The 22,854-nt window shown below is 42.3% G+C and overlaps 3 protein-coding genes across 3 annotated transcripts in view; 2 read left to right on the forward strand and 1 right to left on the reverse strand.

Moving 5' to 3' along the window:
• Positions 1-4,733, reverse strand: part of LOC124241216 (DNA excision repair protein ERCC-5-like) — a 68,752-nt gene extending 64,019 nt beyond the window's left edge. Inside the window, exons 1-2 of the mRNA XM_046664836.1 lie at positions 4,411-4,733; positions 1,041-1,125 (exon numbers count right to left, since the gene is read on the reverse strand). The gene's annotated coding sequence lies outside the window, so the exon portion shown is untranslated. The remainder of the gene's footprint in view (positions 1-1,040; positions 1,126-4,410) is intronic.
• LOC124241168 (translation initiation factor IF-2-like) lies at positions 4,243-4,929 on the forward strand. Its single transcript, XM_046664775.1, has one exon. The coding sequence runs from the start codon at positions 4,243-4,245 to the stop codon at positions 4,927-4,929; it is 687 nt and encodes a 228-aa protein (XP_046520731.1).
• A 1,104-nt stretch (positions 4,930-6,033) lies between these two features.
• On the forward strand, positions 6,034-19,910 carry POGLUT2 (protein O-glucosyltransferase 2). The gene is made up of 10 exons (XM_046664835.1): positions 6,034-6,552; positions 8,053-8,258; positions 9,634-9,839; positions 10,018-10,095; positions 12,511-12,683; positions 12,805-13,042; positions 14,382-14,591; positions 16,592-16,681; positions 17,880-17,987; positions 19,693-19,910. Exons 1-10 carry the CDS (start codon positions 6,371-6,373, stop codon positions 19,708-19,710), a joined length of 1,509 nt encoding a protein of 502 aa, XP_046520791.1. The 5' UTR covers positions 6,034-6,370; the 3' UTR covers positions 19,711-19,910.
• Positions 19,911-22,854: the final 2,944 nt, after the last annotated feature.

A 22,854-nucleotide genomic window follows, 5' to 3' on the forward strand; every position in this document is an offset into this window, starting at 1 on the left:
CCACATGCCACAGCTAGAAGGACCTACAACTAAAAATACACAACTATGTACTGGGGGGCTTTGGGAGAAAAAGAAAATTTAAATTAAAAAAAATAAAATGGACCAAGTAGTTGAATTGCCGCTTCTCCAAAGATGATATAAAAATGGTCAATAGTATATGAAAAGATGCTCAACATCATTAGTCATCACAGAAATGCAAATCAAAACCACAATAAAATACCACCTCACACCCACCAGGATGGCTATAATCAAAAAGACACAATAATAAGGATTGTCAAGGATGTGGAGAAATTGGAACCCTCATACACTGCTAGTGGAAATGCAAAATGGTCCAGTTACTTCAGAAGAACAGTTCTTCAAATGTTTAAACATAGAGTTAACATATGATCGAGCAATTGCGCTCCTACGTACATACCCAAGAGAAATGAAGACATATGTGCACACAAATGTTCATAGCAGCATTATTCATAATAGCCAAAAGTGTATACAATCGAAATGTCCATCAATTCGTGAATGGATAAATCAAATGTAGTACATCCATACAATGGAATACTATTGGGCAATAAAAACAAATGAAGTACTAAACCGTGCTACAACATGAATGAACCTTGAAAACATTGTACTAAGTGAAAGAAGTCAGTCACAAACGACCAGATTGTGTATAATTCCATTTATATGCAATGTCCAAAATAGACAAATCCATAGAGACAGAAAGTAGATTAGTGGTTACCTAAGCCCAGAGGGTAGGAGGGGGTTGGGGCTCATGAGGTTTCTTTTGGGGGTAATGAAAATATTCTATAATCGATTGTGGTGATGAATGCACAACTTTGTGAATATACTAAAAGCTGTTGAGTTGTACACTTTAAATGGGTGAATGGTAAAGTGTATGAATTATATCTCAATAAAACTGTCTAGAAGAACAATGCATTTACAAGTTTATTTTAAAAGCATATGGGCTTTTTAAAGGATACATGATGAATAATGGTCACAGATTTAAATCAACAAAAAATACAGAATTTAAATTTTTTAAATATCATCACCTGACAAAAAACAGGATTCAATCCAGGTAGTCACTAACTTCTGATCAGTCCCAGGAAAATCTGAATTTCGAGTCTAAACTGATTCCTTTGGAGAAGAAAAAGAGAAAAGTTTAAATAGCAACTGAGGACATTCAAGGAAGCTGACATTTTAAACAAAAGGAAGACCTTGGTGAATCCAACCATTACAGGGGGTGTAGGAGGCAACCCGAGGCAGGCGGCAGGGCAGAGCATGCTCAACCACAGGGTTCTAGCGATGGAGCAGTACTCAAGAGCTGCAACCCACCCTGGGTGAGCAGTTGACTTTTACCAGTAAATATCTCTGTCCATTTGCTTACTTAAAAAACTGGAAATGAGAATAACTTTCACAGGTTACAGGGAAATGATGACATAAAATCTATCATACAAATACTGAATGACAAATACTTATGACTAAGACAATAAGAAATAAAGATGATGATTCCCGTAAGAGCCCAGGTACCCTGAGTGTGTGAGAAGAAACCAGTGAAGGTACTGCATGTCCTTCCTGTAATTTAAGGAAACAGAGCTCCATACAAAGAGGACTCCACATATCCTAGAGAAGATTCCATTTTTTTTTTAATTTTTAAGGAATACTTTTCAAACCTTCAGGTAGTGATTTTTTAGAAATTCGTGCAGAGTTTATAGTTATTTGTAGGAGGGTTGGTTTGGCAGGCGTTCACCACCAAAGATGGAACTTCCAATGGTTTCATTTTGGAAACTTTCCTTCTCTTTCTGGTCAAGAAATCCCAGGAGTAAGCGTAGTGGATCTCTAGACAGGAAGCTTTAATGCTATCTCCTTCCTCATCTCCTGGTGTGTTGGTGACAGTAGAGGAAGATGCAAAAAGAATCTCAGTACCTAAGGTTGTACAGGCCAAACTCTGAGCTTTTCTGAGGAAGTCGGTTTCTCTGATTCTTAACAGATGTCCAAGAGAGCATTTTCTACTTCTTATCTGTTTCCTTGTGCCTTTCTCTAAACGCCAGTGTGGTGGATAGAGGTGGGTATGGATTTGTGGCATTGGGGTTGTGTGGGTGGGTTGTGGTAGAGTGAGGAATGAAAGAGAGTATATGGTCATGGTAAGGGGCAATGAGCAGAAGGCACCAGTTAGTCTGACAGGGGGAGATAGGAATGTTCCAAGTGCTGCCCTTGTTATCTCTTCATCTCCAGCTTAGCTTCCTCTTTGCCAGAGCTTCCTTCCTCAGACTGAATGGAATTTTGTCTGTGGCACCAGCTCTCTGTGTGGCAGTGTGGAGATGTTATGCAGGATGGTCATTTGGAACATATATAGGAGAATACTCTTACCAAAAACATAGGCAAAGGGAAATTACTGCATTTTCGCACAAAAGGGAGGGCTGAGCTTCCTGGAAGCTAAAAACAAAAAGGACTGTAACACTTAATTAATAAAAAGCTTAACAGTCCAGTTTTTTTTGTTTGTGTTTTGGGTTTGTTTGCTTTTAAATAGTGGCCACCGAACAAGAATGATCTCTCTGGTTGCATTTTTACCAAAAAAAAGCAAAGATCATCAACATAAGAGTATATTTTAATTGACTATCAATAAAAGCCAAGAGTAACTTAGAGTGGTATAAAAACTTTCTCAGCTGAATCATTGTTTATGGACATTTCTCTTTGAAAAATTGCGTAATATTTATAGATTTTATTACACAAGCAAACAAATTAGAGGAAATATTGCAAAATACCAAAAGATACTACAGAACATAAAAATTATCCAAATCCCACGACCCAAACACTGTTAGTGTCTATTTTCTTTCCTATTATCTGTCTGATCCTATTATCCGTCAGTAAGAGCTCCATGAGGCCAAGGGCACTTGTGTTATTGTGTTCTCTGGCTTTCTTACAAGTGAACTAAGCACAAGTTATTACTAATAACAGAATCATTATAGACCTCAATTATTGTATTATGTTGTAATTATAGCCTCAGGAAATACTAAGGTACAGAGGGGCAGTTTGTCCCTCCACTGAATAGCCTGCAGCTGGCACAGTTTTGTCACAGCTTGTATCTCCTTTTGTCCCTGTTTTTATAAACGATTGCCACCCCTAGCTCCCCCACCCCTGTGAATTGCCATTTCTAATCTGATCTGTGCATAGATATTAGAAAATAAAGCTTGTACATATATATGATCAAACAACTCCCTTGCCTAAAACCCTCTGCTCTCAGAATAAAAAACCAACTCCTGATCCAGCCCCAAGATCTCTACCTTAACTCCAGCACACCCCCTCTCCCCACTTCCTCTCTCTGTGCCCTCCACACTCCTCCACTGACCACCTTTCCATTCTCTGAATGCTGTCTCCTCCCACTCACCTCCTTTATTTAGTTAATTCTCATTTATCCTTCAGACATCAGCTCAAATGTCACTTTCTGAGGGATGCTTTCTTTGCTCCTCAAACTGGGCCAGGTCATCCTGTGCATACTCTGATACGTTTCCTTCACAGGTTGCGATTTTTCATTTGTGTGTGTCTGTGTTGATATGATGACTGTCTGCCTCCTGCAAGTATGGTTTTCTTGACTATTGTATTGCCAGTAACCAGCATTTGTAGAAGTCTCATCAACAAAGACTTATTTTTAAGTGCCTACATCAGGCCAGGCATTATGGTAAGCCCCGGATTAGGAGCCTAGATTCCAGGAGGGTTTACCAAAAGTAGTTTTATAAATCAAGAGCTGGAGTTTTAGCCAAGAGACCTCTTCTTCTCCTCTCTGGTTCTCACCTGTGAGAATTGAGGTTCCCTAATCCAAGTAAGTGAGGTGATGCTATATTAAGATTTACTAATAAGAATGACTGCAGGACCTGAGGCTCAATTTAATGATTTATTCATAAACTCATGTCCCAAGCAACAGAAGTATTGTTTTAACTGTGTGCAAACAAAATTTTATAACGTGACCAGCTTTAAATGCACCACTAGAGTAACGATTTTTAAAAGTCACTGGAACCAAGTGTTCTGTAAAATAAAGATTCTATTTGCAAGGCCAATATTCATCGCCTAGGTTATACACACTTTTCCGGTTATATTCTAAAACTGTATTTTTAAGTATCAAGTTTGCTAAGAGAATAAAACATCTTAAAAAGTCTCTTCAGTAAAGGCCTCCACATATGACAACTATTATGATCTGTAGTCTGTACGAAGGCCACTGAGACGCAGGGGCACGTAAGTGACTTCCTAAGGGGGAAAATGGCCCGAGAGCCAGAGCCGACGCGCTACGCCCCAGCCAGCTTAGCCAGCAAACTCTCCAGCCCAGCCAGCAAGCACCTTCCCTGCCCCGGACCCCTCCCCACGCCCTGCAGGCCCCTTCCCCGGCCAGCCCTCTCCCGGCCGAGGCCGCCAGCCTACGAAGGATACCGGGAGTCCTCCCGCGCCCGGGCCAGCGTCGAGCCCAGGCTCCGGGGGAGGCGAGCGAAGTTCCCACCGCCCTCCGCTACGACGCTCGCGGCGCCGCCGGGCTCGGAGGCCGCCGGGACGGAGCCGACAGTGGCGCAGGCGGGTCCCCGCAGCACCGAGCCGTTGTGTGCGGAGGCGGCGCCAGCTGAGAGGAAGGAGCGCGGCTGCGCCCCCTGCCCGCGCCCCGCCGGCGGCCACCCCGGCCCGCGCGCCACCGCCCCCCGCCGAGGGCCGGGGTCCCCCTCGGCTCCCGCAGCAGCCGAGCAGTCACCGAGGCCTCCTGGCCCCTCTCCCGCCCGCCCTCCCGCCGGAAGCCGCGAGGGGGAGCGGGCGGACGCGGGCGGGGCGACCGCCTCCAAGCCACCCGGGGACCCGGGGACGCTCCGGGTGCCCCAGTCTCCTGGGGAGGTGGGACGCGGGCATTTACTGCCCCCGGCGAAGAGGGAGCCCCCGATTCGAGCTTTTGAATGCACGAGTTGATATCATTACTAATGACAATTGCGAAAAAGAAACCCCCGCCTTGGCCCCGAGCAGGCCTGCTTTGGCTGGCAGGGCGGCCGGCCTAGCTGGGTTTTAGCGCCGGCTGGCAAAGTCGAGAGAGGGGGGAAGGGATAGGAGGAGGCTCCGAGTTCGGTTTCGGAGCTGACTGTGACACGTCCTGTGGCCGCCCTGGCCCCGGGGCGAGCGGTCGGGCGCGAAGGGACGGCGACCGCGTGGAGACGCGCAGAGCAGGAGCCAGCTGCATCCGCGCAGGCCCCTCCAAATCAGGCTTTGTTCCCGAGAGGACTCGTCCCTTCTCTCCCTAGCGCTTCCCTCCACCTTCTGGCCCGGCTCTTCACCCCTACTTCTTCCCGAGAGGACGGGCACCGACGCATGGCCTCCACTCGGACGGCCACAGGGCTCGGGAGAGGCCATGGCCCGGGGCAGCCCAGGCAGCGTTGGCGGCGCCTAGAGCAGGCGGACGGCAGGCCTGGTCGCGGCGCCCGGGATGCTCCGCGGAGGGCCCGGCGCACAGAGCGCAAGGCGCGGGCCGCCACCTCGGCCCCTGCCCATAGCCCCCAGTACCTCTGGTCTGTCCGGTGGGGTCGGGTCACTGCGGCCGCGGCGCAGCCCAGCACCGGACCCGGATCACAGCTTCCAGCACGCGGCCCGCGACGCGCCTCAGTTACCCTGGGGCTGGCGTCTCTCGTCCCATTGGAGCGCGCGGGGACAGCGCCCTGGACGGCTGTGCCCGGCGGTACCAGTCGTCAGATGTCATTGACACCACCTTCCTTTCATCGTGTTTTATACCTGCCCTCTGCACGTGCGGAGGATATGGTGACAATTAAAATATATATATCTTATGTGTGCCTCCAGACCCGGCTGCCCCTCTGTTGGGCATCTGATATTTTTCTGTTCCCTGAAAGCGATGACCACAAAGTAAATAAATGAGAGATGGTAAGACCTGGCAGGATTTCCTCTAGTCCTGTCGCGAACTACACGTCCCAGGAAGCCCTGGCGCCGGGACGCGTGTCCACTCCGCCATCCACTTGGAGAAGGCCTTACTCAGCCCGGCCCGACGCGTGGGCCAATCCCCTCGCCCTGCACCTTGGGCTGGAACCTGAGACGGATTCGCCCCCAATGATGCTTCAGTTGCAAGAGCAACGCAAGTTTATCATTGTCCCGAGAAAGAGGAGCAGCGTGGTTCTTGCCGGTTTCAGCAGAAGTGCTGGCGTCCTTCAGCTGGACAAGCCAGCGCTCGGGTTGTAATTTTCCTGGGGAAAGTGGAGACCCGCGCGCCTGCCCAGCATAGCGAACGACACCCGTCGGAGCCGGGTTTGCTGCTGCGATCGGCCAGCGTGCCCCTGCCCAAACCGCGGCTGGTTCCGTCCACGTCTTACCCTTTATTTATCCGTGGTCATTTCGAGAGTCCGTCTTGTAAATGTTTAGCGTTTTGCTGCTTTACTGCTTCTTTCTGGGGACAGTTCCAGCGCTTGCGGAGACCGGTGGAGAGAGGCGACTGAGCCCAGAGAAGAGCGAAATATGGGGACCCGGGCTAAAAGCAGCTGTCGTCCTTCCCGCGCGCTATTTCTATATTCAGGCGGTGGATACATCAGGAAATAAGTAAGTCGAGAAACGGCTCCCTAACTATTTTGAACTGCAGTTAAAACTTACGGTTTCTCTCTTCAAGTTTATCCGCCTAAGAGCTCGTTTCTCTACAGCAGTTTAAATTCCAGGATATTTGGGCGCTATCTACATCTGTTTGTAACAGTCTTTCTGCGTCCCAATCAGTTTTTCCCTGTAGCTTTAGAAATAATTCCGAATTAGCTCTTTTCCTGAATATTTTGATAGAGATTCCCACACGACGAGGGAGACAAAGCCCCTGCACTTTGCTGGAAGTACTGTGTCCAACTACTTTTGCATAAGCTGTTATAAGGAATTTAAACCCAGTTGTTAGAAACTTGGTTGGTTTCGTCTTTCTCTGGTGCTGCCCTGTTTTCACGTACACAGCAGCCAGTAAGCATGTTTTGAAACCCAAAGAGAAACATGAAGCACTACTTGAAACTTTAGAGTTTAGAGGGAAAGTATCAACGTATGAATCTCGTGTGTTTGTAACAAACGTTTATTTCATTCCATTGAATTCAACAATTAAAATTATACTTAAAACTTATTTTTAGAATTCACAAACTTCTGAAATGATTGTCTTTTTTATTGGTGGATGCTGACGGTGTATATTTGGTGGGCGGGGGGAATGTTGGGAATAAGAAATTTTCCAAAGCAAAGAAAAGGAAGGTTGTAAATTTTGTCACTTGGTTATAAATAGTACAATTAGGGGAACTAATTCCATCATAACAATCTTAGTAGCAAGAGCACTCACTCAAACAAAAACTTTTATGTCACTTAATGTCACTTAAATGATACACTACCTACTGGGTTTTGCCCATGGCTGGCCATGGTTTATAGTACCGGTTTTTTAAAGAATCATTGAGAGAGATTTTTCAAAAGATCCTTATCTTTAAGGCACCATTTGATCACAAATTTCCAGATGTGAGGGGCATGAAATAAATGGTAGGTTGGTAAGAATATTTTTATATATGGAATGCATATGTATGTTCTGTGTTTACATAGATTAGTAGTCGTAGCATATTCTCTTGCGATTTTTTTTTTTAAAGATTTTATTTTTTCCTTTTCTCCCCAAAGCCCCCCAGTACATAGTTGTATATTCTTCGTTGTGGGTCCTTCTAGTTGTGGCATGTGGGAGGCTGCCTCAGCGTGGTTTGATGAGCAGTGCCATGTCCGCGCCCAGGATTCGAACCAACGAAACACTGAGCCGCCTGCAGTGGAGCGCGCAAACTTAGCTACTCGGCCACCACGGGGCCAGGCCGTCTTGCGATTTTTCTAATGAAACATTTTTGTTATCTTGGCCATTGTCATCCTCTTCTTCTTTTATTTAATCTCTGATTCATCATATTAATTCTGGTACTAAAAGCATAAAAGAGAAGCAGCAAGCATATGTTAGGGGGAGAATGTGGAGGAGAATAGTAAGGTTCACAGGCTGAAGAGTATAATCTTTGTGTGTTTGTTCCTTAAAATAGGCTGTATGTTTTATTGTTCTTATCACAGGTTCACATCTTCTCCGGGTGAAAAGGTGTTCCAGATTAAAATCTCGGCCCCAGATGAACAATTCACTAGAGTTGGAGTCCAGGTTTTAGACCGAAAGGATGGGTCCTTCATAGTAAGATACAGAATGTATGCAAGCTACAAAAATCTGAAGGTAGAGGTTAAATTCCAAGGTCAACATGTAGCCAAATCTCCATATATTTTAAAAGGTAATTTGGAACATAATTTTAAAACAACAGTATTTGAATACAATAATGTATGTCATTCAATCAACAAAAAGAAGTTAGCATGATATTTTTTTTCATTTGAAAAATTTCACTTGAGAGCTAAATTAAGAGTCCTGGTAAGAGAGAAATGCAAGATTTGAATGAAAATTATAATTTGCTCAAGAGAAAGGAACATGTTCCTGGAGAATTTGCTCCCTGAAGACACAGCATTTGCAAGAATAATCAAGCCATACTATGGGCATAGAGGACACTTTCTTAATTGGAGATGTATGACTTAACTAACTGACAGGTGTTACTGACGTTTGCCCCTCACTTCAGGAAGGGAGAAGGCTTGAACAAGAGGGAGGCATGTTGACTGTTGTTTTTTGTCTTCATTCTGCTACTATTTTTGTAGAGAAATTCTCCCATATTTTATTATATGGGAGGAGAGTACAGCTTTGTTACCTAGAGCCGTATAGTTCCCTCTCAGAGGAGACAGTGACCTGAAACAGCGGGGAAGCAGTAGATATACAGAGACAGAGATCTCCCTTTTCTCCCCACTCCAAGAAAGGCAAACGTTTTAAAAAATGTCTAGATTTCTTTCCCACATCCGCCAGGACCACATGGTATAGTATAACTGGCTAAACCTTTAAAAGGTATTCCACTGTTTACTACTGCCTGGGTCAGGTGGGAATCTGAGAATTGTAGAAAGGAATGACAGTAAAATCTCAACTCAGGTTCTGCTATGCTATGTTAGTATGATTTCTATAAACTTATAATTCATTCATTACAATATTAATGAAGTGGAGTGTTTTGAGGGTGACCTTTGCTTCTTTATAATACTTAAAAAAAAAATACCAAGCAGAGTAGGGGTACTTTGTTTACTTGTGTTGCTATTGAGGACAATTCACCCATTGAGAAAAATACCTTAGACACTTTAAGAACCTGTTTGTATAATAGACCATTGAAATATTAATTTCATATCACTTTTGTCTTTCATTAAAATGGATATACTCCTCTGATATCCTTTCACCAATGTTTGGTTATTCTTAAGTACACGAAATCTAAAGAATAATGGACTATAATAGCCACTGTAGGGCAAAAAATAGTACTCATTGGTGTTCTTTTCAACTCGTGCAAAGCAGGCCTGACTCTGAAAATATCACAAGACTTTACTGTGAAGAGCTGTCAGAACTGACTGACTAGTGATGCCCCAGTGTAATAAAAAATGTTTTTCTTTTAAAATACTCTTTCCATCAAAATGTTCTTCCTATCTAACTGGGCAAAATTTGTGAAGCCATGTTATGGCTATTTGTTACATGCTTTGCATGCTGAGTGAAATTATTACTGTGATATTTTGTTACCTGTGTGTAACTAGGGCCGGTTTATCACGAGAATTGTGACTGTCCTTTGGAAGATAGTGCAGCCTGGCTACAGGAGATGAACTGCCCAGAAACCATTACCCAGATTCAGAGAGATCTGGCACATTTCCCTACCGTTGATCCAGAAAAGATTGCAACAGAAATCCCAAAAAGATTTGGACAAAGGCAGAGCTTGTGTCACTATACCCTGAAGGATAACAAGGTACAATTCATCACTGAGGTTTGCCTGTTTGTCTTGAGTTACTTTGTTTTGTCCATTTGGCTACAAGTAGCTACAGAGGTTTATTAAAAATCAGTCTGAGGATCATTGTGATAAGCTTTACCTTAGTGAAGCCTGTGGTACTTTTAGACTAACATAAAAACATGTTCATCTCTTTTAGGTTTATATCAAGACTCATGGTGAACATGTAGGTTTTAGAATTTTCATGGATGCCATACTACTTTCTCTGACCAGAAAAGTAAGTATTTCCTTTCTCTTAGGTGTAATAGACAATTTAAGCCCAGGTTTTACAATATAATTTTTTTTTTTTTGAGGAAGATTAGCCCTGAGCTAACTACTGCCAGTCCTCCTCTTTTCTTTTTTTTTTTGCTGAGGAAGCCTGGCCCTGAGCTAATATCCATGCCCATCTTCCTCTCCTTTATATGTGGGATGCCTGCCACAGCATGGCGTGCCAAGCAGTGTCATGTCCGCACCCAGGATCCGAATCAGTGAACCCCGGGCCGCCAAGAAGCGGAACATGTGAACTTAACCGCTGTGCCACTGGGCCGGCCCATACAATATAATTTTTCAAAATAAAAATAACACTATCAGGGGTGTTCTATTGTAGAACTTTATTGTAATACTATTCTGAAATTTTATGTCATGTAGGATACCTGTATTAATTTCCTAGTACTGCTGCAACAAAGTACCACAAACTCATGGCTTTAAAACAGCAGAAATTTATTGTTTCGCAGTTCTGGAGCCTGGAGTCCAAAATCAAGGTGCCAGCAGGGCCATGCTCCCTCTAAAACCTGTGAGGAAGAATGCTTCCTATCTTTTGGTGATGGCTGGCAACCCTTGGCATCCCTTGGTTTGCAACTGCATCACTCCATTTGCTCTCTGTTGTCACATGACTTTCTCCCTTTGGGTCTCCATGTCTTTACTTCTCACAGGGTCATCAGTCATATTGAATTAAGGGGCCATGCTACTCCCGTATGACCTCATCTTAACTAATTATATCTGCAATGACCCCATTTCCAAATAAGGTCATTCTGAGATACTGGGGTTTAAGACTTCAGCATATTTTTTGGAGGACAGAATTCAACCCATAGCAATACCTTATAGAGAAAAGTGTCTTATAATAAAATCATTTTGGTACTAAATCTACTTCGAGCCCAAACAAGATTTTCCATATGCTGAATCCTCTTCCTTGGTATAATGTGCTTTAGCAGGGTTCTAGAGGAGTATTTTGACAGTGATAGTAAAATGGCTGATATGAAAAAGAATACCAACATTTTTACCAATTGCTTAACAGCTGTTTATTGAATAATCTATGTGCGTGTCTTGACTAAATTACTCACGGAAAATCATGGTACCCTTCTCTAGATTGCAAAGCATTTGCAGTGAGTTAATTCTGAATGTAGGTAGTTATATAGCATCAATATTTTGCCTCCTTTAAGCTAAGACATCAGAGTGCTGGCAAGTTTTTCTTGCTCATCTGTTGCATTCCATGGAAAAATGATGTTCTTCAGGACTCCAGTTTCTCAAGATGCTTTTCAGACTGACCAATACAGTTCTTGCCTAAAAAATATAACTCATTTTACAAATACCCTAAGTGTTTTCCCATGTCTAGATAAAACAGGTTTTTTCAACATGTTTGTGCCACTTCCCAGTAGAGGCAGCCTAGCTTGGAAGTTACTAGTGCTGACTTTGGTGTTGGGTTTCCAGAGTTTAAATCCTGATCCCACCACCTTGCTGGGGTGTATTTTTTAAATGGAAGCATCTGTCTCATTAACAAAGAACTAGAGTTAGAGTCCCAAGTGCTATTTGTTGTCATTATTTGTTAGTAATTCTCTTTCTCTCTTTGATCATCTTAGAGTCTCTTGTCAACATGAGAACAGAGATTACCTTTGTCATTTCATCCCTTTGGAAGCAAATTTATTGGCCAATTTGGGCACCATAGAAAGAAAATCTAGTATACTTACACATATGACAATGTTCTGAAAAGTTACCTACTATTCAAATCAAGGTAATTGTCATTACCTGAAGGTTGTAAAGTTGGCCTTTCATTCGGTCCAATTTCTAATTTTTATTGTGTTTCATTGCTCACTGGGTGGTCTGGCAGTGCCACGGGACAGAATGTAACTAATGAGCATGGCCAAGGTTAAAAGGCAGGTAAGTGCCCCCCAGGGAAGAGAGCAGTGCAGGATTCGAGGTTGCTGGGAACAGACAGCAGGCACACCAGGCTCAAGTGGTCCAGCGTTTACTTATAGCAGAGGAGAGAGAGCACACAGGCAATGCAGTGGACCCCCATAGCCAGCAGATCCACTTAGCAGCCACTTGGCAGTGTGGCTGCGTGCACCCCACTTCCTGCTGCAGTAGAAGCTCCCTGGACCCTCCCTGTGGGTCCACAAACTCGGGGCATGCCTGAGGGTCATTGACGCCCATGCTTAAACAGAACAAAAAGAGTATATTCCCTCACAAAGCCATAAGCCCAGCCTAGACCAGGAGGATTCCTTATGTCTTGGTAAGGAAGTGTGCCAGGCCCAAGGCCCATCCTCATGTAGCCAACAAAGACTGCAGACACGAGACTGCCTTTCCCAACACATTGGTAAATAGAAGGTATTACGTAAAGCTAGAAATGTGAATCAGCTCTTTGCTTTCTTTTTCCTAGGTGAAGATGCCAGATGCAGAGTTTTTTGTTAATTTGGGAGACTGGCCTTTGGAAAAAAAGAAATCCAGTTCACACATCCATCCAATCTTTTCCTGGTGTGGTTCCACGGATTCCAAGGATATTGTGATGCCCACCTATGACTTGACTGACTCTGTTCTAGAAACCATGGGCCGGTGAGAGATGGGTCACAGATGACCCAGAGCCTTGGTTTTCTCTCCTTGGTGAGTTCTTTCCCAACAGCCTTTGTGAGGTGACGGTTTGGGAGGAAAATCTGTTGCACTTTCTGTCTTCCAGAGTAAGTCTGGATATGATGTCTGTGCAAGGGAACACAGGTCCTCCCTGGGAAAGCAAAAACTCCACAGCCGTCTGGAGAGGGCGAGACAGCCGGAAAGAGAGACTGGAGCTGGTTAAACTCAGCAGAAAACACCCAGAACTCATCGATGCTGCTTTCACCAACTTTTTCTTCTTTAAACACGATGAAAGCCTATATGGTCCCATTGTGAAACACATTTCATTTTTTGATTTCTTCAAGGTATAACATCGTCCATGGCCAGTCCTTTTTGTTTTTCCAAATACCTTCATTTAAGGGAGGGAAGTGGAGGCCTATAAATTAGAGGATGGGAGAGATGAGCACAAAACCTAGTGACTGTCAAGGCATGGGGCCCCGGGGACTGGTTTGGCAACATGGGTTGTCCTCAGTCCCCAGCCCTGACATAAAATATGCATCAAGGAAGCTTGGGACCTGGATAGAACTATAATTTTTTCCCCAACTGACCCTCAAGATAAGCACATTTCAGCTCCAAATCTTTTCTTATTAATAAATACATGTAAATGACTTCACAAATACTTCTCCCCAGAACCATAGCCTCGCAACAGACTAAAGAAGATAGAAACCAGGTGTCTCTTAGCAGGACTTCTGATGGGGAAATGTCTTGAAACCCAGATGTTCTGTCTGGGAATTCTGGGATTGGGGAGTACGTTCTGTGTGTAGAATGTGGATTGCTCATGTTTCCCAGGGAGGGATCCTTTTTCTAACAACTTCTCTCAGGCAGTGGGACACTGCCCTATTCTCTAGGTTCTTTGAAGCCCCGTGTGATGGGGAGAAAGGTTGACAAAAGCAATCACCTGTCCTCTGTATGTGGGAAGGCAGGTGATTAGCAAGCTCTGTCTGTGCGGTAGATGGCCAGGTTTTCTTTTGCTGGGTTACATGGCAGCAGATGGACCTAAAGAATCCCCTCACTTGAATGGTTAGTGTTTCTTCCACATGCATATCACAAAGGTTTTTGCAAGAAATGGTTATAACCAGAGAGAGCTGATCCAGCCCTCCCTCCTGAGAGGGTGTTCTTTCAGGCCTTTGCTTTGTTCCCACCTGTTGAATTTGCTGCAGCTAAAGACTATTAATTACCACAGTGCAGTGAATATTTTTATTCACAGATGTTCTCGCCCCAGGTCTTGCTAATTTCCTTAAGACTTGTGTGTGGCCATCTGATAGTTAAAAGGTATGGTTAACATGGCATAGAGTGTGCCGTTGTCAGATGCTCACATGCAATCAGTAAAGTAGTAGAGGGATTACGAAGTCATGATAAATCTGTCTTTCCTTAGGTTGTGGCCGTAGGACCACAGTTTATTGGCTGCTTCAATGTTAGACTTCTCGCCCCTTTATGAAACTTGGGAGAACATCAAAATAAGCCATTAGCTCTTATCAGGGTGTTATATAGTAGCACTTACTAAATGGCGAAGGCAGAGGGCAAGATCTGGCCAGTGTGTATCTGAGGATGATGAGGGTTTTTTTGTGGAAACAGGAGGAGAATAAAGAGAATGGAGAAAAGGAAATTTAGTGGAGGTTCTTATACTTCACTGCTGTTTTGCAGCATAAATACCAAATAAACGTCGATGGCACTGTCGCAGCGTATCGCCTGCCCTATCTGCTAGTCGGTGACAGTGTTGTGCTGAAGCAGGACTCCATCTACTACGAACACTTCTACAATGAGCTGCAGCCCTGGAAACACTACATTCCAGTTAAAAGCAACCTGAGCGATCTCCTAGAAAAACTTAAATGGGCAAAAGATCACGATGAAGAGGTAAGGTCAGTCTCTGTGTACGCCACTGTCAGGTTCATTTTAATTGTCTTGTGCCTGGCAAGCATTCGGGCTGCTCGATATAGACCTCTCATCTAAATGGGATGCTGCTTCCCCATGGCTAGCACAGTTCCCTTCAGGGTGAGCACAGGCATTAACTGTCCACTCTGCACGTGAAACAAAAAGCTAGACCTTGGCCTTGATTCTGCTCTCACTTTTAGTCAGGTTGATCTGAGCCCCCAGCACTGCCTCATCTCTACTAGCAAGATAAAAATTAAGACAGCCATCCTGGCAGGAGTAAAAACTAACTATTTGGTGGATTAAAATGAGGGACACGGCATGATGTAAACTTCAAACTAATTGCTGAAAATTGTTAAGGCAGTGCATCAAGATTCATCTTGCATTTACTTTGCAAAGTCATTGTTACTTCTTTTAATGTTTACCTTCTCTCTACAAGAGAAGCTTAATTCTAGAAGGTCCAATATGATTTCTTTAACTTTCAAGGCCTTTTTCTTTTTTTAATTGAAGTATAGTTGACATACAACATTATGTTAGTTTCAGGTGTACAACATAGTGATTCAACATTTATACACATTACGAAGTGATCATCATGATAGTCTAGTAACCATCTGTCAACATACATAGTTATTACAGTATTATTGACTATATTCCCTGTGCTGTATATTACATTCCTGTGACTTATTTTATAACTGGAAGGTTGTACCTCTTAATCGCTTTCACCTGTTTTAACCAACTCTCCCATCCCTCTTCCCTCTGGCAACCACCAGTTTGTTCTCCAGATCTGTGAATCTGTTTCTGTTTTGTTTGTTCATTTGTTTTATGTTTTTAGATACCACATATAAATGAAATCATACAGTATTTGTCTCTCTCTGTCTGACTTAGCTCACTTAGCATAATATCCTTTAGGTCCATCCATGTTGTCGCAAATGGCAAGATTTCATTCCTTTTTATGGCTGAGTAATATTCCATTGTGTGCGGAATTTTCTTTATTCATTCTTTATGGATAAATCTTCTTTATCCATTCATCTTCTTTATCCATTCTTCTATCAGTGGACACTTAGGTTGCTTCCATATCTGGCTATTGTAAATAATGCTGCAATGAACATAGGGGTGCATATATCTTTTCAAATTAGTGTTTTTGTTTTCTTCGGGGAAATATCCAAAAGTGGAATTGCTGGATCATATGGTAGTAAAGAACTCTCATAACTCATTATCAAAAAAGGAACAATTTGAGGCCAGCCCAGTGGCATAGTGGTTGGTTTCTCTTGCTTCTCTTTGGCAGCCCAGGGTTCACCGGTTTGGATCCCAGGTGTTGACTACACACCACTTACCAAGCCATGCTGTGGCAGACATCCCACATATAAAACAAAGGAACATGGCCACAGATGTTAGCTCAGGGCCAAGCTTCCTCAGCAAAAAGAGGAGGATTGGTGGCGGATGTTAGCTCAGGGCTAATCTTCCTCAAAAAATAAATTAAAAAAAGTTTAAAAACAAACAATTTGATTAAAAACTGGTCAAAAGACCTGAATAGAAATTTTTATGAAGAAGACATACAGATGGCCTATATACACATGAAAAGATGCTCAGCGTCACTAATTATCAGGGAAATGCAAATCCAAACCACAATGAAATATCACCTCACACCTGTCAGAATGGCTATCATCAAAATAACAACAAATAACAAGTGTTGGCAAGGATGTGGAGAAAAGAGAACCCCTGTGCACTGTTGGTGGGGGTGTAAATTGCTGCAGCCACTATGGAAAACAGTATGGAGGGTCCTCAAAAAATCAAACTTTCAAGTCTTAGAAACCTACCTTTAGTTTGAACAAACATACTCTGATATTAAATGTTCCCTTTACCACATAAGACTGCCTCCAAAGATATTTTTCCCGTTATTATCCCACTATACGTGCACTCTGAAGATTGATTTGCGTATGTCTGCATAGGACAAAACATTTAATTAAAGGATTTTTCCCCCCTAGGCCAAGAAGATAGCAAAAGCAGGACAAGAATTTGCAAGAAATAATCTCATGGGTGATGACATATTCTGTTATTATTTTAAACTTTTCCAGGTCAGTATTTTCTAAGAAAATAGACATGCAACTTGTAATTAGACATGTTAAGAGCTGTGGCATGTTAATATTTCACTTAATTTCTAAAAGTATATTAATATAAGGAGATATATGTACACCTCTTTGGGAAAAAACCATGGACCAATATTAAATAATATTGAAAATAGTACGAAACCAAGATTCGCTAATGGAGAATGCTGCAACATTGAGGGGAAAGTGTTAATGGCAGAACTGTGTGCTGTATGGTTGGGAAATTGGCGTCATCTGATCCTGTAAAGTTACTGTGTACACATTCTTATTTTCTCTTTGTACAATCTTGCTTGCTGCCTTACCATTTCTTTGTCTAAACAGTGCAAGGTATGTTTCGACCTGTTGTGCTGACCTCCTATGAGCCATGACTTCTCTTGGAAACTGTTTTCGGGACCTAAGCATTTAGAGATTGTAATCAAAGCATATCTGACAATTTGAAAGTTTCCTTTAAAAAAAATACAGTGGTAAACAAGTAATTTGCTAATAATAGTACTAAATCTAAGTTAAAATTTTTTTATCTGAGAATTGCAGGTATTGAGCCCCATATCTTAGGCTCTGCTACAGAACACAGTTGGTCTATTTCTGGTCTGCACTGGTTTTAACCTTCCCAGGGGATGGTGAAGAGATAGCAGGGTGAAATGTGTCAACTGAAGGAGCAGGGCCCTGGGGGCAGAAGGGGGGATTTACTATCTGAATTCCTAAAGATCCACAGGGTAGTGTTCATTCATTCAACTCACAGACACTAGAGCATGAACACCTAGCCCACAGCGGAACCCAGAGAGAGCACATAATCACTGAAGATGGTGACTGATGCTGTGCAAACCGTGGTGGGTAAGGCAGAAATAGTCTCTGTCCTTAAATTCCCAGAATAGGGAAGATCATGTGCACAATTATTTTCACTGCAAGGCAGCAGGTGGTAACAAGCAAGTTGTACAAATGAAGGATAGAATAGAGATCGCTTAGCAATAGGCAGCCAATGTCCAAAGGACAGCCACCTCTCAGAAGCTCTGCTGTTGGGTGTTTAAGTGGGGTATGGAGGACTTTGTATATCACCTGTTGACACATGTGAGTTAAATGGACCATATTCTGGCAAATTCCAGTGTATCTGATTTGGTAAAAGTGCTTTGAGTGTTATATAAGGAATGCTTTTGTATTGTTGCCTATACAGGAATATGCCAGTTTACAAGTGAGTGAGCCCCAAATCCGAGAGGGCATGAAGAGGGTAGAACCACAGACCGAGGATGACCTCTTTCCTTGCACGTGCCATAGGAAACAGGTAACCGGAAATGACCTTCTGGCCAATGTCAGAGTAAGGACTAGCGCTGACCCAAGTCCTCATGCATCCCTTTAGTCTTTCAGTCAGGCAACAGCTATTTGAGCTCCTCCTAGGGCCTCTAAGCAATTCAGTCTACCTGAGAGGCAGATACAATAGATAACAACAAGGTGAAAGAAAGATAAGTGAGAAGACACAGGAGCTCCTGGCAAGTGAGAAAGGCCTTTTAATGTGAGAATTCAGATCAGGTGGCATTTAAATATGGATTTCCAGTTTGAAAAGTATTTTCCCACGCATCATCTAGTAGCCTCATCTCCTTGTGAGATAAGTGTGGCAAAGTTCATCATCCCAAATTTAGAGATGAAGAAATATATAGCCATGATTATTCATGTTAACAGATTATTCATTTAAAAGCAGTCTGTTGATAACGACTATGTACTGTTTCATTTATAAAAGGCAGATTCACATATGGACTTGTCAGGCTAAAAAGACCTTAGAACTCATCCAGTAAACGCTTTCATTTTATGGTTAACAAAACTAAATCCAAAGAAGAATTTAGCTCAGAATCATCTAACTGGATTATAGCAAAGCAAGAACCAAAAACCAGTCTCTTATCTTCAAGTGTGTGCATGGTTGTGTATGAAGACATCATGTGGCAGGGCAGGGTTATTTTGATTATAGTTCTTTTTTGTTTGAAGGAATATATATTGTATAAAATTGTGATTATATTATTTATTTATAATATAAATAATATATAACATATATTATTTATATATATATAATATGCTAGCTCGACATTATTTTAAGCAACATCACCATGTCTCTGAATGCACAAACTCAAAATTGTGGTATTGTAACCAAAGTTGAGAAGGCAGATTTGGCAATTATTATGTCTGCCTCTCAAGGGGGTTTAAAAGGAATAAGAGGACCACTAGCCACAGTGGTGTGATGGAACCAGGTCATACAAGCTCACTGATTGTTGAGATTTAGGAATTTTGCACAGTGGTGAAATTTTAGTAGTTTGGAATCTGGTGAGAGTAGTTACACCATGACAACAGTACATACTATAAATCAGAGTTTTGGTTGTTTTGTTTTTTTTGGAGAACTGATCTGCCACTAACTAACTAGACCTCAGAAGTGATATTTCATCAGCATTAACCCTTCTCAGTGCTGGGAAGCCATAAAATCAGTTAAAGCCAAAAGAGAAATTGCCAGAATTGAAACGTACCCCCTCAAGAATTTTGTGATTTGGTATCAGAACGCTTCTGTGGGCTCCAAATGAAACTGGGCAGCTTCCTTCCTCCACTCCTCTTTTTTATTTTTTATCTTTGTCTAAGTGATTTTAATGGATGCCAAATCATATCTTCCACTGATTTGTGGAAGTTAGGGACCAGAATGAAAGCTTTGTTTATTTCTTCCTTATTGTCTGCTCGAGCCGTTCACTGATAGCATCCCTAACACAAGGCCCTTTACAGTAATACATACCCTTAGAAGTTTGAGTTTCCCATCAATAGCTCTGTAAAACACAATGCGACTTGACTCATGGGTGATTCCAACAGTAGTCCTAGGCCCTACAAGCCTCTAGCAGTAACTTGGCCTTTTTTCCTTCTTTCATCTTCAAGGGAAAATAATTAATAGACCAGCGTAAGCCTCCTTGACTCATGTAAGACTTCTTTCTGGCTCTAAATATTTTGCTTCTTAATTGCAGACCAAAGATGAACTCTGATACGCAAAATACCTTCCCTTCAAATAATGGTGCTCCGAAGACTCTTGTTAACTGAAAAGAAGACTGTTTTTTAAATATTAATTCCATGGACAATATAAAATCTGCTCTGTAATTGTCTGGATTGTGAAGATATGTTTCTTCTTATTATGCAGTATTTCCATGACTGTCCTTTACAGCACATTTTTAGAATTTTATAATAAAACCACTTATTTTAAAGCCCTGTGTTATGCTAATTATTAGCTGTTTTTGGACCATGGAGGAGTAAAAAGAAATGGAGTCTGGGTCCTGGACTCAGTGTGGAGCATCACAGTAGCCACCACCTACTCAGACATGTGGTCTACATGACAAAGCAATAAACCTCTGTCTTTAGGCCATTATTATTTGGATATTAATTTGGATACTCACAGCCAAACCCAATGCTAACTAAGATGTTTTACACGGCCTTTCATAATCTGGCCTCTGCCTGCATCTTTAATCCAGTCTCTCACCCCTTCCTCATATGTACCCTGTAGTCCAGCAAAACCACTCCTTTCCTGTTCTCTCAATGCCTTGTTTCTTACCTTGGCCTGGAATGCCATGACCCTCTCTTCTTCAGGCTTAGATATCCTTCAGTGCTCGTTCCAGGAATCTCCTCTGAATGTCTCCATCTGCAAACTTCTATCACTGTATTTTCCGTGCTATGTGGTATCTTCTAGGCAGGTGTCTCTCTCCCGTACCAGATTTTAAGCAATTTGACTAGAGAGACCATGCTCCTCTTCTGTGTAATCTAACAGAGTACCTGCAACTAGAAAGGCTCAATAAATATGGAATGGATGAATGAATGACTAAATGAATGAAAATCACCTTGAAATGTGATTAAGAGAATTATAAAGGAACTACAAATCCCAACACTGAACCAATAATATAATGTCCTACAAATCTCTTTACCTAATAGTTGCCTTTCCATCCATCTTCCAGTTAAATAATCTGTTATACATTTTTTAAATTATGGAATATATCATATACCCAGAAGAATATAAAACATACATCTGCAGCTTGAAAATAACTATAAGAAAACACCCATGTAAGTACTGACAGATTCTTTGCTTGATCAGATGTTAGTCAAGCTCCTGAACCTTCTAGGCCCATCTCTGTACTTCCCTGTAAAATCCAGTTTTAGCAAGAACCCTGATAAGTCAGTTTAGTAAGAGTCACCATCCTCCATATCTGATCACTCTCCTTATCTAATCAGGTTCCTGGTCCACTATCCCCCAGGTGACTTCTGATCACTCTGGCTTGTTTTCAGCAAGAATCCTGTTGGGTCAGATTAGCCAGGATCCCCCCTCACCCTTGATGTTTCCTCTTAGTTATTTTCCATCCACTGAGCCCCACCCCGCACCTTGGCTATAAATTCCCATTTGCCTCTGCTGCATTCAGAATTGAGCCAGTTCTATACTGAGATTTCTTTTCCCCTATTGCAATAGCCGTGAATAACATCTGTTTTTACACTTTAACTACTGTCCAGTCTGGTTTTGCTTTGACACTAACACATGGTTTCAAAAGTGGAATGCTGCTGGTTCCTTAGAAGTGCCCTCTGTGCCTCACCCTATAACCCTATTACCTGCTCCCAGGTAACCACCATCATGATGGTTGTGATAATCGTTTCCTTGCACTTACTTATAATTTTACTACCTACAAGTACTTCCCTAAGCAGTATCAGTTTTTAAATTAATATATGAAATCATACCGAAAATATTGTTGTGACTTGCCCAGTGGTGCATACGGTGGCAGTACATTCATTTGTATATGTAGACAGTATTTCACCATATGAATAGGATTGGGTTTTTTTACCCTTCTACTGTAGATGGACATTTGGGTTGTTCCCAGTTTTTTTGCAATTCCAGTCAAAGCTACTGTGAACGTTCTTATTCATGTTTCTTGACCACATTTGCTTAGGACTGGAATTACTGGCTTTTATAGTATGTACATCTGCAATTTTACTCAAGTCAAACAGCTTTCCAACTTGATTGTCCCAATTTAGACTACAGCAGTGTAAAGGATCTCTGATTGCTTTCGTTCCTTGCTAATACTTAATATTATCAGCCTTTTAAATTTTTTGCTAATCTGACTGGTATGAATGGTAACTCATGTTTTAATTTTCATTTCTGTGATTACTAATGAGGCTGACCATCTCATATGGTCATGAGCCATTGGTGTGGCTTTTCCTGTAAATTTTCTATTTATTTATTTTGGCTCATTTTCCTATTAAGTTGTTTGACTTCGTGGTAGACTCATAGAAATACATTTTGGAGCTAGTACTTTGTTGATTGTGTCTGCTGCATACCTCCTAATTTATGACATGTCTTAAATTGGACTGCAGCATCTTTTAACATTCAAAAGATTGTGATTTTAACATAGAGGGATATATCAATCTTTTCTTTTGTGGCTAGTGGTTTTTGTATCTTGTTTAAGAAATCCTTCCTGGGTCTGGCCCTGTGACTGAGTGGTTCAGCTCGCGCACTCCGCTGCAGGTGGCCCAGTGTTTCGTTGGTTCGAATCCTGGGTGCGGACATGGCACTGCTCATCAAACCATGCTGAGGCAGCGTCCCACATGCCACAACTAGAAGGACCCACAACGAAGAATATACAACTATGTGCCAGGGGCTTTGGAGAGAAAAAGGAAAAAAATAAAATCTTTAAAAAAAAAAAAAGAAATCCTTCCTTATCACCAGGTCACTAAGCCAGTTTCTTATGTTATCTTCTGTATGAGTTTTCTAGGGCTGACTCAGCAAATTACCACAAACTTGTGACTAAAAACAACAAGAAATTTATTTTCTCACAGTTCTGTAGGCCAGAAGTTGGAATCAAGGTATTGGCAGGGTTGCTTCCTTCTGGAGCCTCTCTCCCTCCATGCCTCTCCTCCAGGCCTCTCTTCCAGCTTTAGTGGCTGCTGGCAATTCTTGGCATTCCTTGACTTGTAGACACATCACTCCAAGCTCTGCCTCTGTCTTCACATGGTCCTCCCCTCTGTGTGTCTCTGTATCTTCTTTTCTGACTCCTATAAAGACAATGGTTATTGGATTTAGGGCCCACCCTAAGTCCAGGATGATCTCATCTTGAGAGTTTTAATTAGATGTGCAAAGACCCTATTTCTAAGTAGGGTCA

Source organism: Equus quagga, chromosome 6, assembly GCF_021613505.1.
Source record: "Equus quagga isolate Etosha38 chromosome 6, UCLA_HA_Equagga_1.0, whole genome shotgun sequence".
Classification (NCBI taxonomy): Eukaryota; Metazoa; Chordata; class Mammalia; order Perissodactyla; family Equidae; genus Equus; species Equus quagga.